The following is a 12,044-nucleotide window of genomic DNA, read 5'->3' as shown; positions in this document are numbered from 1 at the left end:
CTCAGCAGTTCCCCCTTACATCGAGGCACCAGCTAGGCATAGACAAAGAGAGAAATGTTGGAGGGCTCTGGTCTGTTGATGACTCTGGCCAGTTCATCAGGACTGCTGGTAGTTCACACCAGGCTCATTCTGGTAGACTTGGCCAACTAGATTTGAGCCAATCTTTTCAGAGATCTTCATCCTATGAACAACCAAGCCAGCTTGAAAGGAACTTCATGTTTCATGAGCGTAGCCAGAGAGGAAATTTTGAAAGAAATCCACAACTTTTTGAGAGGTCAAATTCTGTATCTGCAGGTTTTCCTGACCCAAATGTTGACATAGCAAATGCCTTGGCACGCCTTCAAAGCCTGGATATGCAGGATCTGCATGGTCAGATGCACCCAACTATTCAGAGGGGACAATTTCCCTCTGGAAGTGCTCAGCATCGTGCTTCAAACCAATTTGCAGGTTCACATTTGGATGCAGCAGACACTCACTGGTCTGAGCTCAATGGGCAGCTATCCAATAGTTTTGCAGAAGCTCACTTCAACCAGTTGCATCTTGAAGCAGAGAAACAGAAGAGGGACATGAAATTAAATCTTGCAGGAAGGGATCCAAATTCTTGGGCAGCACTTGTGGGAAGTGATGAAAACTCCAATCAAGGATTAGATGACTTGCTCCATCGAAATATGCTCCTCCAATCCTCACAAGCATTAGAATTGGGTGATGCTGCACAAATGTCTTACAAGAACAGAGATGCCTCTTGGCCCTTCTCCCATTCTTCCTCAGATCATTCATTTAATGTTAATGTAGATAAAGTGGGTTTAGTTGATTCCTTTAGAAATGATTCTCTTTATAATCAAGGACAGGTGCAGTCAGACCGTTTTAGTGCAAACTTAGAAAGATATGAAAATGCCGGAAGACTAACTTCTCATTCTAGTTCTGGAACATTTATGGAGCACAATCAACTTTTTGCAGATGCACATGATATTGGGAAAGAACATCTTGCTGATTCTTTTGGCGGTGATACATCTAATAAGGTAGACTCATCAGATGTAATGGAGGGGAAGAGGGTGGAGAAGCGTGGTTTTAAAGGCAAGTTGAGTAAGTCATTGCTGGACACGACGGAAAGCAGCATTGAAAAGTTTGCAAGTTCTGTTACAGATCAGGGAGATCAGGAAATTAACGCACGCGCCAGTCATTCATTTGAATCATTTGGAAACAATGGTAAGTTGATTAAATGTTAGTTTTGATGAGTTTATGCCAAAATTATTCATGCGCACTTGTGGAATTGAGCAGGCGGAGGTTCGACTATCTATAGTTATGACGCAGGAGTTGACAATGCTTATGGCAAGGACCTGGTTAACCAGAAGTAAGTACTGATCTAAAACTATTCAATATTGATTGCTACATCATAGGTGGAATAGATGGCCAGTAGTGATGAATCACCATTATCTTATGAAAACCGTACAGTCCTGCTATATACTTCATCTTTTTTCCTCCCAAAGGAAAAAGAACACCTTTATCTATTTATCTGTTTATTTGATCATGCTCTATTCTGCCATATATCTTTATCTATTATCTATTTGATTGATCTTCATCTCGATCATATTCAAGGATCCTTTTTTCTCATTAACGTGGGTTTCTCCAGCAGATAGCTATGGATGCTAAAATTTTTGTGGTGATTGACTCTTTAATCTTCTTATTTTTCTGCTTAGGTTCAACAGAAGCTATTGTTTTCTTTTCTCTGGCTTATATTCATGTTCATGTTAATTGTTTTATTGATCTAAATTATCAAAGAGGGAGCTACATCGTTCCTTTGCTTGAAATTTTAATTTGCAGTCATTGTTCATATTGCCTACCACACACTTTTTGGAAGCCAGCGTCTAAAAGCGTAATGTAATAGGTTTTGATTTAAAAAGAATAATGTGTTTTTGTTCTTTGCTTGAATTTCTTTTGAAATCATTGCTGAACACAGCAGTCTAAAAGGATAATGAGATAAGTTCATTTACTATGATAGTATGATTTATGTAAGATGTATATGGAGAAAATGGTTTATCTGAAATCATCCCTGTTTTCTTGTGGAATTATCATTTTCTTATTGTCATTGGACCTTTTATGAATTCTTTGTGTTAGTTTATTTTCTAGTGACATCTAAACACCTTATTTACTTTTGCACACTTCATGTGATTCTTCCTTCACGACACCCTACAGTCCTTTTGCATAACTCAATCCGCAGGAAGCAGTTGCTTCCATGCCTTAGTTTTTCATTATTTCTGTTGCGAAGCATTGCATCCAGCATGCCAACTAGGAGCCTTTTGGGATCAGTTTCTTTAGTGAAAGTTCAGACTGTAAGCTGTTTCCTTTGATGAATATTTCAATGTGTGACATGATTATCTTGACATTGCTTGTTATTTAGTAATTAACATGCCTTCATGGCCCCTCATATCCTCCAAAATTCATATTGAGATATATACTCATCTTTTCAGCAACACACTCTGGCCTGATGAGCATTCTTGGCTTCTCAACCTGTACTTTTTTCATTATAAAGGAATATTTTTTTAGTAAAGAGTATTCAAATCTTTGTTAATGGGGCTAGGATATCTAGAGGTCGACCTAGAATGACTTGGTCAGAAGCAATTAAGAAGGACATGATTAAGACTAACGTAACGGAGGAAATGACCCGTAACAGAATAGAATGGAAAATTAGGATTCATGTAGCCGACCCCAAACATTTGGGATAAAGGCTTGGTTGTTGTTGTTGTATTCAAATCTTTCTTCAATTTCAGGATAACACGTTAAATAGCTACAATATAACTTTAAAGAGATCATTGTTGCTTATTGGATGTCCCATTTTCTAAGATGAATTGTAAATAAATTGTTCTGTGTTGGGAAAGGGCGTTTGATCAGATTTGTCTTAAAGTGATCTTTTGCCTCTCATCTCAGTAATTTCTTTTTATGTAATCTGACATGTAAAGCGTTTAGATTAATGGATTAAAAATAATGACTCACAATGGCATTGTTGAACATGCTATTGAGACTTACTAATTGTAGAGTGGGAAAAAACATCAGTTTGATTAAACAACATATGAGGTACTTGATAATAGACATTACTAGGTGAATAGATATGTGGAAGAGAAAAAAACTGACTTAGACACACTGGGAATTATTAGACGATGGAAGGCCTGCAGGGGTTGTGACTAATTAAACTGTGCAATGCAGTGGACTTCCTAGATTGTGCACTGCATCTTGTGTGTTAGGCAATGCAAGGCAATAAGCCATAACCTCATTAATGAGGTGTAAACCTTATATACAGTTGTGTTAGAACATGAGTAATATATTTATATTCAAGACAGTATGAGTAGTGTTTTGCAGGCTAAAATACCACTTTAGCATATAAAGTGACACCCACTAACCAGATAATAACACCTATCAATTGACACATTTAATCGTTTACACCTACTCCGGTTGCTGGAGTTTTGGTTTGATCGTGAAAAGTATAAATTTTTGCATATATAATATACCTCTGATATCTCTCATACTTACATATTTTCCCTCCAAAATTTAAAAGATCTACAACCCCGCCCCCCCCCCCCCACCATCATCTCCTTCACCTTCTCTTCTCCCTCTTATCACATCCTCTCCACTTTCCTCCTCCCGAAATTACTCCCCCCTCCATTTTCTACTCCCCAAAACTCCCGCCCCCCCCCTCTCTAGCGCCATCTGCCTCGTCTCTTCTCTTCTCTCTTTACTCCCTCTCCTCTTTCCTCCTTCCCAAATTCCTCATCTTCACCTCCTCTCCCTCCTCCTCTGCCCATGTTCCTCTCCTTAACCTCTCTCTATTCTCTCATCTCAGTCTTCTTCTCCCTCTTCGCTCCTCTCCTTTCCTCTCTCTCCTCTCTCCCCTCAAACACTAACCTAAAAGTGGAGAAGGGAGTAGAGGAAGTGGAGGAGGAAAGTAAGGGGTTGTGGGGAGAGAGAGGTTGAAAAGAAAGAGAGTTGGATCTTTATGCAAATGTTTTAATTTTGAGGATAAATTTGTAATTGTGAGAGATATGAGGGGTATAGATGCACAAATCCATAATTTTCTTGCACAAATCAAAATTCCAGCGACTGGAGTAGGTTTAAGTGGTTAACTGTGTCAATTTATACGTGTAAGTGTTGACGGCGTTACTTTTTAGGTTTTATTGGTTAGAGGTGTCACTTAATAGGCTAGAGTGGTATTTTAGCCGTGTTTTGCAGGACACGTCTTTACCAGTAATTCCAGGAGTCGTGGTAATTGCAAATTATTTCTTAATTTCCTCCTGGAATCTTTCTTTTGCCTGAAATTACTCTTTAACATGAAGGAGAATGCGGTGAAACCTTGCAATCAAAGCTCCTGGCTTAAGACTATTACTAGGCGAAGAAACATGTGGATTTGCATCATCAATCTGTTCAGTATGCAGAGATGCAAAGTTGATGATTTGATAATCAATAGGCAAAGACGTATGTGGGCTAGTATCACAGGCAGTTCATACTTCTCAGGCAATTGGTTTATAGTTACATCAAGAATAAAACATTTAGCATGTTATTTAACATACAGCTTAGCTTACACAACAGGCTGCTTTATTACAACTCTAATTTCTTTTTTCCTTAAATTTATTTTTTCTCCCTTTGAGGGTGGTTATTAAAAATATTCTGTTATAACTTTGCCTTCGGTCTCTATTAGGGTGCCTGGGATACTTCCAAGAGCCAGGATTGATACTCAAGGGGGAAGATCTGAGCATGTCACTGCTTCATCCATCAAAGGAAATAATCCATCTACTTCAATATCCTCTGGAGGTATACATCATTATTACTAACTGAACTATGTTTTCCAGTTTTGAAATCTTTAAACTAAAATTTGTGTGACAATCAGAAGGGAGAAGAGAACCTGGAGGAAATTCTTCAGAGGCAACTGCTCCTTCAAACAACAAGAAGGAGATGAGATTTCGACAATCATCCTCAACCAGCGATGCCCCAGAAGCTTCCTTCATTGAAATGCTGAAGAGCACCAAGAAAATAGTTCCTCCCGAGCCTGAAGCTTCCACTGAGTCTCAGGATGCTGGTGTGAAGGGTGGGAACAGCAAGAAGAAAGGGAAGAAAGGGAGGCAGATTGACCCTTCTCTTCTCGGCTTCAAGGTACATAGCAACCGTATCATGATGGGTGAGATCCATCGTCCAGAGGACTGATCCCATATCGCTAACAATTTATTTCATATTCTTTTTGGATTGTAAATGTGTTTTTTTGTAAAGTATACAGGCTGTAGTATTGCTTTTTTTAGGATTTTTGTTCTCATATTGGCTGTAAAACTGTAAAGAAGTTTTGGGTTCAGTTTTGGTTTTGAAAGAGCCCTTGAAGAGTGATCAAAATGCAAACACCTGTGAAGAGTGATCAAAACGCACACACTTGAATAATGTTTTGTACAGGAAGGGGATTCTGTTAATACAAGTGACCCCGGGGGTTTGGAAGGGTTTGGAAGCGGCTCGCTTTCGTAGTGTTGAATTTCATCTTTTGGTAAAGGCTTCAGCTGTTTGTGGATATATTTTAGAGGAACAAATTTTTGAAATAAATCTATTTTATTTTTTTATTTAAAAGTCTACCCAGTGTCTTTTTATTTATCAAAACCGACCCATTTCGAGCCACGTCAGCAGTGTGGCCGCGAAATGGGTCGGTTTTTCTTTAATTGACGCCGTTAAATAGTTGGGGTTGGCAACCCCGACTATTTAGTTATGTCGAGGTTGCTAACCCCGGCTATTTAGCACATGTACAAGCTAAAACAGTCGGGTTTTCTAACCTCGACTAATTTAGGGCCCTGTCTAATTGGGTCGAATTTTTTAAATAAAACATTGATCGGGGTTGGAAACCGCGACCATTTTAAAAGCCCATTACGAAATGATTGTGGTTCCCAAACCTGACCATATGGCAGAGAGCTTGGCCCAGTCGCAGCTGATGAAAACGGCAAAGGACAATAGTTGGGGTTCTGAACCCTGACTATTTGTCAACTGGGCTCGCCGTCTATATAAAGGTTACCGCTTCATCTCTCTCATTCCCACTCGTTTCCAGTCGCTGCTCTCTCTCATTTCCGTCGTTCTCCTCCTCCTATACTCCGTTTGAGCCACCAATTGGGGATTTCAACACAATTTTTCGTCGGAATCTCATCTTAGAAGATCTATCAAGTAATTTCTCTAGATTTTCTCCTATTTTAACATGTAGAAAATATAGGGTTTTTTCCTCAATAATGAATTTCTAGGGTTTGAACTCTATTTGTAGTGGTTTAATTAGACTATTTATTCTTGTTGTAGTTCAAATTAAACATTTGGGGCATAAAATACTCAATTTTAGGGTTTAGGATTTGGGGGTCAATTTTAGGGTTTTGGATTTGGTGGTTTACGGTTATAATTGGGGTTTAGGGTTATAATTGGGGTTTAGGGTTGTAATTGATAATATTTTTTAAATTTATTGTATTTAAATGATATAATTTTATTTTGTATAGGTTGAACAATATGATTTTTATTGCTTGCTCTTATGGTGGAACGATTAATTATGGAATGAATAATATGCCAATGTACGTCGGAGGGGTGACAATACCATTAATGATATTAGAATCATATAGTTACATTGACTTGGTTAATGAATTGCATCGAGTTACGACAATTGACCCACGAGAGTATCGACTAAAAATAATATGCAATTGGCCGATAACTTATGATAGAACGTCCGCAGTTGAGATCTCAAACGATCATTCGATGAGTATTTTGTTTAATTTGAGCAAGTCACAACCAACGGTAGAATTGTTTATTGAAACGGTGCCACATAGTACGGCCCAAATATTCAACCCTCCAGGAGAATTCTCACGCATGTTAAATTTGGGAGTTGAGTCTGAAGGTTTTCTTTCTTCTTTGAGTGAATTGCAGCAGACTCAATTTCAATATCACAGTGGTGCACCTTCATATGATGGAGGCCCGAGACAAACACATTGTATTACACATACGCTTCTGAGTGATAAAAAAAAAGCCACTATAGAGATTCATATAGTCAGTTTTTTCATCCTATTGTAGATAGTCGTTACTGGCCACCCTATAACGGGCCACATGTGTTACCTCCTGAATTTAAGAGACAAGCCGGACGTCCGAGATCAACACGCATAAAATCTATGATGGATGAAGGTCGGGAAGGAGTTCCAAAAAAATAGGTGTGAATATTGTAGACAACCGGGCCACAGGAGATCTCATTGTCCCACCAATCCAAATAGATAGCAATTAATGGGTACTGAATTTTTATTAATCATTCTACTTCATTTATATACGAAATTTGAACTTTTATTTTACTTCATTATATTCTACTTCATTTATATCATCACATGTGCAGATATGGAGGCGGGTCCATTGACATATGAGGTCCTTTATGACCAACCTCGACATCGATCCGCAAAGATTGACACTGGGGAGGTAATTAGATTGATAGTTATAAATTACATATTCAATCATATCAATTATTCCAAGTTATTGATTGTTACTGAACATTTGCATTGTTTATTATATGCAGGCCCCGAGCATTACTATCGTTGATCACACTCGTGCACACTCGAGCTGGGAGTTGACTGATCCACATGTCCAATATTATGTCCATCAAGCAGGCTTCTTTGAGTGCTCACAAATTAAATGGGTGAGATTTGATTGGGCTCTCTTGACGGCACTGGTTGAAAGATGGATGCCCGAGACAAACACATTCCACATGCGCCAAGGAGAGTCGGTGATTACATTACAGAATGTTAGGGTTTTGCTTGGACTCAGAGGGGATGGCGATGCTGTCACAGGTAGCGACGACTTCGACTGGCCAGGGAAGTGTGAAGCATTGCTGGGTCAAGTTCCTCACATGAGGGGTGAAAGGATCAAGCTTGAATGGTTGAGAAACAATTACATGAATGTTCCGATCGATGAGATCGAGGAGATCGTCAAGATGTATGCCCGTGCATACATACTTCACATGATAGGTACTATTCTTTTCCCGGATTCCACGAAGGATTCGGTGCACGTGAGGTGGTTGCCACTCCTGGAGGATCTTGTGGATTATGGAGGATTATCATGGGGGAATGCCGTGTTAGCGTATCTGTATAGGGAGATGACCAACGTGGCTCTTGTTCAAAACAAAGAATTCAAGGGTTGTCTCACTCTGCTACAGATATGGTCTTGGGAGAGATTGCATTTGGGTTGCCCAGATTTGAGAGAGGCACGTGCTCTCGATGGCCATACTTCGTTAGGCTGCAGGTATTACTAAGTTATTTTAAAAAAATATATGATTACATGTAATTTTGTATATTTATTTCAATTAATACTAACTCGTTGTATATAAATTAGATGGAATGTATCCAGATCTTAGCATACCTCACCAAAGGGTCATGAAAACTTCTATAGGAATGAGCTCGATCAAATGGAGGACGAACATGTATTAAATCATAATATCTAAAAAATTTCAATCATTACATCATTTATTATTAAAATCTGCTTTATTTTATCTTTTTATAGGTCAAGTGGATGCCATATGAACTAGTTTTAGAGTCACTACCAGATATATGCAGAGAAGAGCCGGATGTATGGCGTGCTCGCGTCCCGATCATATGTTTTGAGATTGTCGAGATGCACGTGCCCGACCGTGTGCTCCGACAATTTGGGCTACAACAACATATCCCGAACCCTGTGGAGATAATAGAGAGAAATCCCAGAAAAGGTGCACATCGTCAAGATTGGGAACATATTCACAGTGCTTACATCGGGAGGTGGGATTACAGGGAAGAACAATTGGTGATGGAGAAGGCCGACACACCTGACCTAGGTGTGTATTTGCGATGGTATTGGGGGATTACTCGCCGGTGGTATTTCAGGAGAACAAAACCCCTAAGGAGTACATACCAAGAGGCCCAGTTGAGAGAGAGAGTTGGTAAGTGTATAAGCAAAATATACAGTTATCTTGTGAGTTTTATTTTATTATCATCCAAATCATAATAGCTTTCTTGGGGTTTTTATCTTATAGGTACAAGAGCTCGAAGAACTTTCTACTATGGCACATGATGCAATCTGAACGACTACCGAGCCAGGGCTGAGGAACACGTTCATTCGCATGATCAAAAAGATTCGGTTCGCTCTGCAGAGGACGCGTAATGCAAGACGTGATGGACGTGAGGAGCGACCAATTGAGTACGGTCGTTGACGGTTCCGAGGACACACGGGGGCAGGCTCAAGCGGTACACATGATGAAGCTGGCGGCTCACAGCAGGCCCAAGCCGGATGTTCACACTCGGTTCGAGTCGGTGAGGATGTCATGCACTCCCAACTTCACACACAACCGGACGAGGAACTCATCCAAGCTCACGTCGAAGGTGAACGTGTCAGGGGGAGAGGGAGGGGGAGAGGGGGAGGGGGAGAGGGAGAGGAAAGGGAGTTGTATCCGATTGAAACATAATATTATGTATCTGATTGAGTATTGATAGGATGTTTGTGTTTGAAACTAAATATTATGTATTCGATTGAGTATGGATTTTCAGTTGAGATGTTTGATAGGATGTTTGCGTTTGAAACTAAATATTATGTGAATTGCATGGTATGTATCCGATTGATTATGGATTTTCAGTTGAGATTATTGATTGGTATGTGTATTATTGTGATTGTGATTGCATTGTGGATTGATATGTAACAGCAGGAGTTTGAATTTCCAGCTGAAAGTGAGTTTGCCAAATGGTCGGGTTTGGGAACCCCGACGAATTAGACAGAGCACTAAACTAGTCGGGGTTGGCAACCCCGACTAATTTAGCTTGTGCATAACTAAATAGCCGGGGTTGCCAACCCCGACTATTTAGCGGCGCCAATTAAAAAAAACCGACTCATTTCGCGGCCACGCTGCTGACGTGGCCCGAAATGGGTCGGTTTTGATAAATAAAAAGGCACTGGGTCGATTTTTTTAATAAAAAAATAAAATAGGTTTATTTTGAAAATTTGTTCTATTTTAGAGTTGTATGCGACTGTATTGGTTATATGTAACTAGAGATGAAAGTTAAGCTTGTGTTACGTAGGGAACATACATACGTGTTGGTTGATTATGATAATTATTACTGATAGAGCGCATTAGTATAGAATTTACCATGGTACCCCAAAACATCCGCAAGTCATTAATTTTTTTATATGATGTTGTCATTAGATTCTCTGTACAAAATGTTTTGTGCATCTTAAAATAGTGATCGGTCAAGTGTTTGCCAAAATGTTGATATCAACGTTACGAGTTCTTGGGTTTATAGATCCAGCGGTGCTCCAGACACAGGTGCGAACATATTTATTTTGGCGAAGGTTGGAGATTATGGAAGGCCTTATGTGGCATGACTTGTGTTTGAAATAGCTTGCGCTCTAATTCTTTATCATTTCATGAATGATTTTGATTTAATAGTACAATAACTGGGAGTGAAAGTAAAGTTTCAATGTGAAGATTGCATTTAAGTTTTACTCAAATTGGTATATACTTACCAGCTCTACTTCTTCCTTGTTTTTTTCTACTAGTTTTTATGCGCGTGCATTACACGTGATTAAATATTATAATTATTTATTTTTAGTTTATTTCCTTACTAAAATTTGTTTTTCGATTTTAATTTAATAGTTTTTGCTCTCTTATGTCTCTAAAATTTAATATTGTGATTACTTATCTTCTTTAATGTTTGTTTGAATAGGCTACACTCAATTTTAAGTTTCATGTTGATAATTAAATTGACATGAAACCAACATGAAGCCAATTTGAATATTCATGTTATTCGAATTAATATTGAATGAAGCTTTTAACTAAGTAAGTATAGTGTTGCAAATGTAAAAAATACTTGAAAATAGCATTATAATAGCAAGAGGATAGTTAAAGCCAATAAGCCTAGACAATTGATTAGAAGTAGCTAAAATGGCACAAAAGAGAATATGAATTTTATTCCTAATCATTGATAGACTTCATTAAAAATCATAAACTAAATATTAATGCTAACTCTACAAATGAAAAATCATAAAGTAAATATTAAAAATCATTGTATTGAAGATTATCTCGCTTCTAAAAATTAAATATATCAAGTAAAAAATTAGATATCAAATTAAAAGTATCAGTTAGGTAAGTAGTCCTTAGTCGTACTGAAGATTATCTCGCTTCTATAAATTAAATATCATTATCAAGTAAAAAAATTAGATATCAAAGATGTGTCAAGTGTGAGCCGCGATTCAAGTGTGCGAGTGATTTATTTTCTTTTTTTCTAATTAAATACAATTTAAAAATTAGAATTTGATTAGAATAGTTCAAACTTTATAGTTATTTGATTAGGATTAGAATAAATCATTAAATACAATTTAAAAATTAGAATTTGATTAGTATTAGGATAGTTTAAACTTTATAGGGGTATTTTTATCTACCGAAAGATTTTCTCGAACTCGAGCTTTTAAAGGGAGTATGATATGATATGAAGATTGTATTTTTTTCATTTTTATTTTCTTTATAGTAAACACCAAACTTGCTTTTATGTTTGTAATGTCACACTTTTTTAAATATTTTGTTAAGAAAAAGACCAACATTTCTATTTTATCCTCAACCAACTCCTTTCTCCCCTCCCCTATCTACCTCCCCATCATCCACCTCCTGTGCTACCTTCCACCAAATTGTCCCTCTTCTTCTCCTCTCTCTCTCCCCTCTCTCCTTTGCCTCCTCAACTCTCATTTTCTCCCTCCTACCATTGTTTTAAATATCAGATATCGCGTAAATATCTGACGACTAAAATCCATATCAGATTGTGGAAATTGGAGATATATCAGGAAAATATAGTAAATATGAGAGTGTCATATCAGATGATGTTCATGCATAATATAAAATTTTAATATGCAATCTAAACATATTTAATGATTTCTAAGTATAAGGAAATTGCATCATTATATATCTTTAGGATAACTAACAAATAATAAAAATTTTCTATTTAATTGCATCATGAAACCTTCAAAGTGTATAACTATAAAAAAAAGACATCGAGAGAGATTAG

General features: G+C 37.8%; 2 protein-coding genes across 2 annotated transcripts in view; both read left to right on the top strand.

The window, feature by feature from the left end:
* LOC109837327 overlaps positions 1 to 5,481 on the top strand; it is a 12,835-nt gene extending 7,354 nt beyond the window's left edge. The window contains 4 exon segments of the mRNA XM_020405520.1: positions 1 to 1,206; positions 1,279 to 1,351; positions 4,688 to 4,800; positions 4,877 to 5,481. The exon segment at positions 1 to 1,206 is cut by the window's left edge and continues 4 nt beyond it. Coding sequence (XP_020261109.1) covers positions 1 to 1,206; positions 1,279 to 1,351; positions 4,688 to 4,800; positions 4,877 to 5,190 — 1,706 coding nt within the window. The 3' untranslated portion in view covers positions 5,191 to 5,481.
* LOC109838590 overlaps positions 7,736 to 12,044 on the top strand; it is a 15,906-nt gene continuing 11,597 nt past the window's right edge. Inside the window, exons 1-4 of the mRNA XM_020407022.1 lie at positions 7,736 to 8,268; positions 8,359 to 8,365; positions 8,527 to 8,938; positions 9,543 to 9,598. Coding sequence (XP_020262611.1) covers positions 7,736 to 8,268; positions 8,359 to 8,365; positions 8,527 to 8,938; positions 9,543 to 9,598 — 1,008 coding nt within the window. The remainder of the gene's footprint in view (positions 8,269 to 8,358; positions 8,366 to 8,526; positions 8,939 to 9,542; positions 9,599 to 12,044) is intronic.

Source organism: Asparagus officinalis, chromosome 4, assembly GCF_001876935.1.
Source record: "Asparagus officinalis chromosome 4, Aspof.V1, whole genome shotgun sequence".
Classification (NCBI taxonomy): Eukaryota; Viridiplantae; Streptophyta; class Magnoliopsida; order Asparagales; family Asparagaceae; genus Asparagus; species Asparagus officinalis.
Note: the sequence above shows the minus strand (reverse complement) of the source record. Positions and strands in the feature narration are given on the sequence as shown.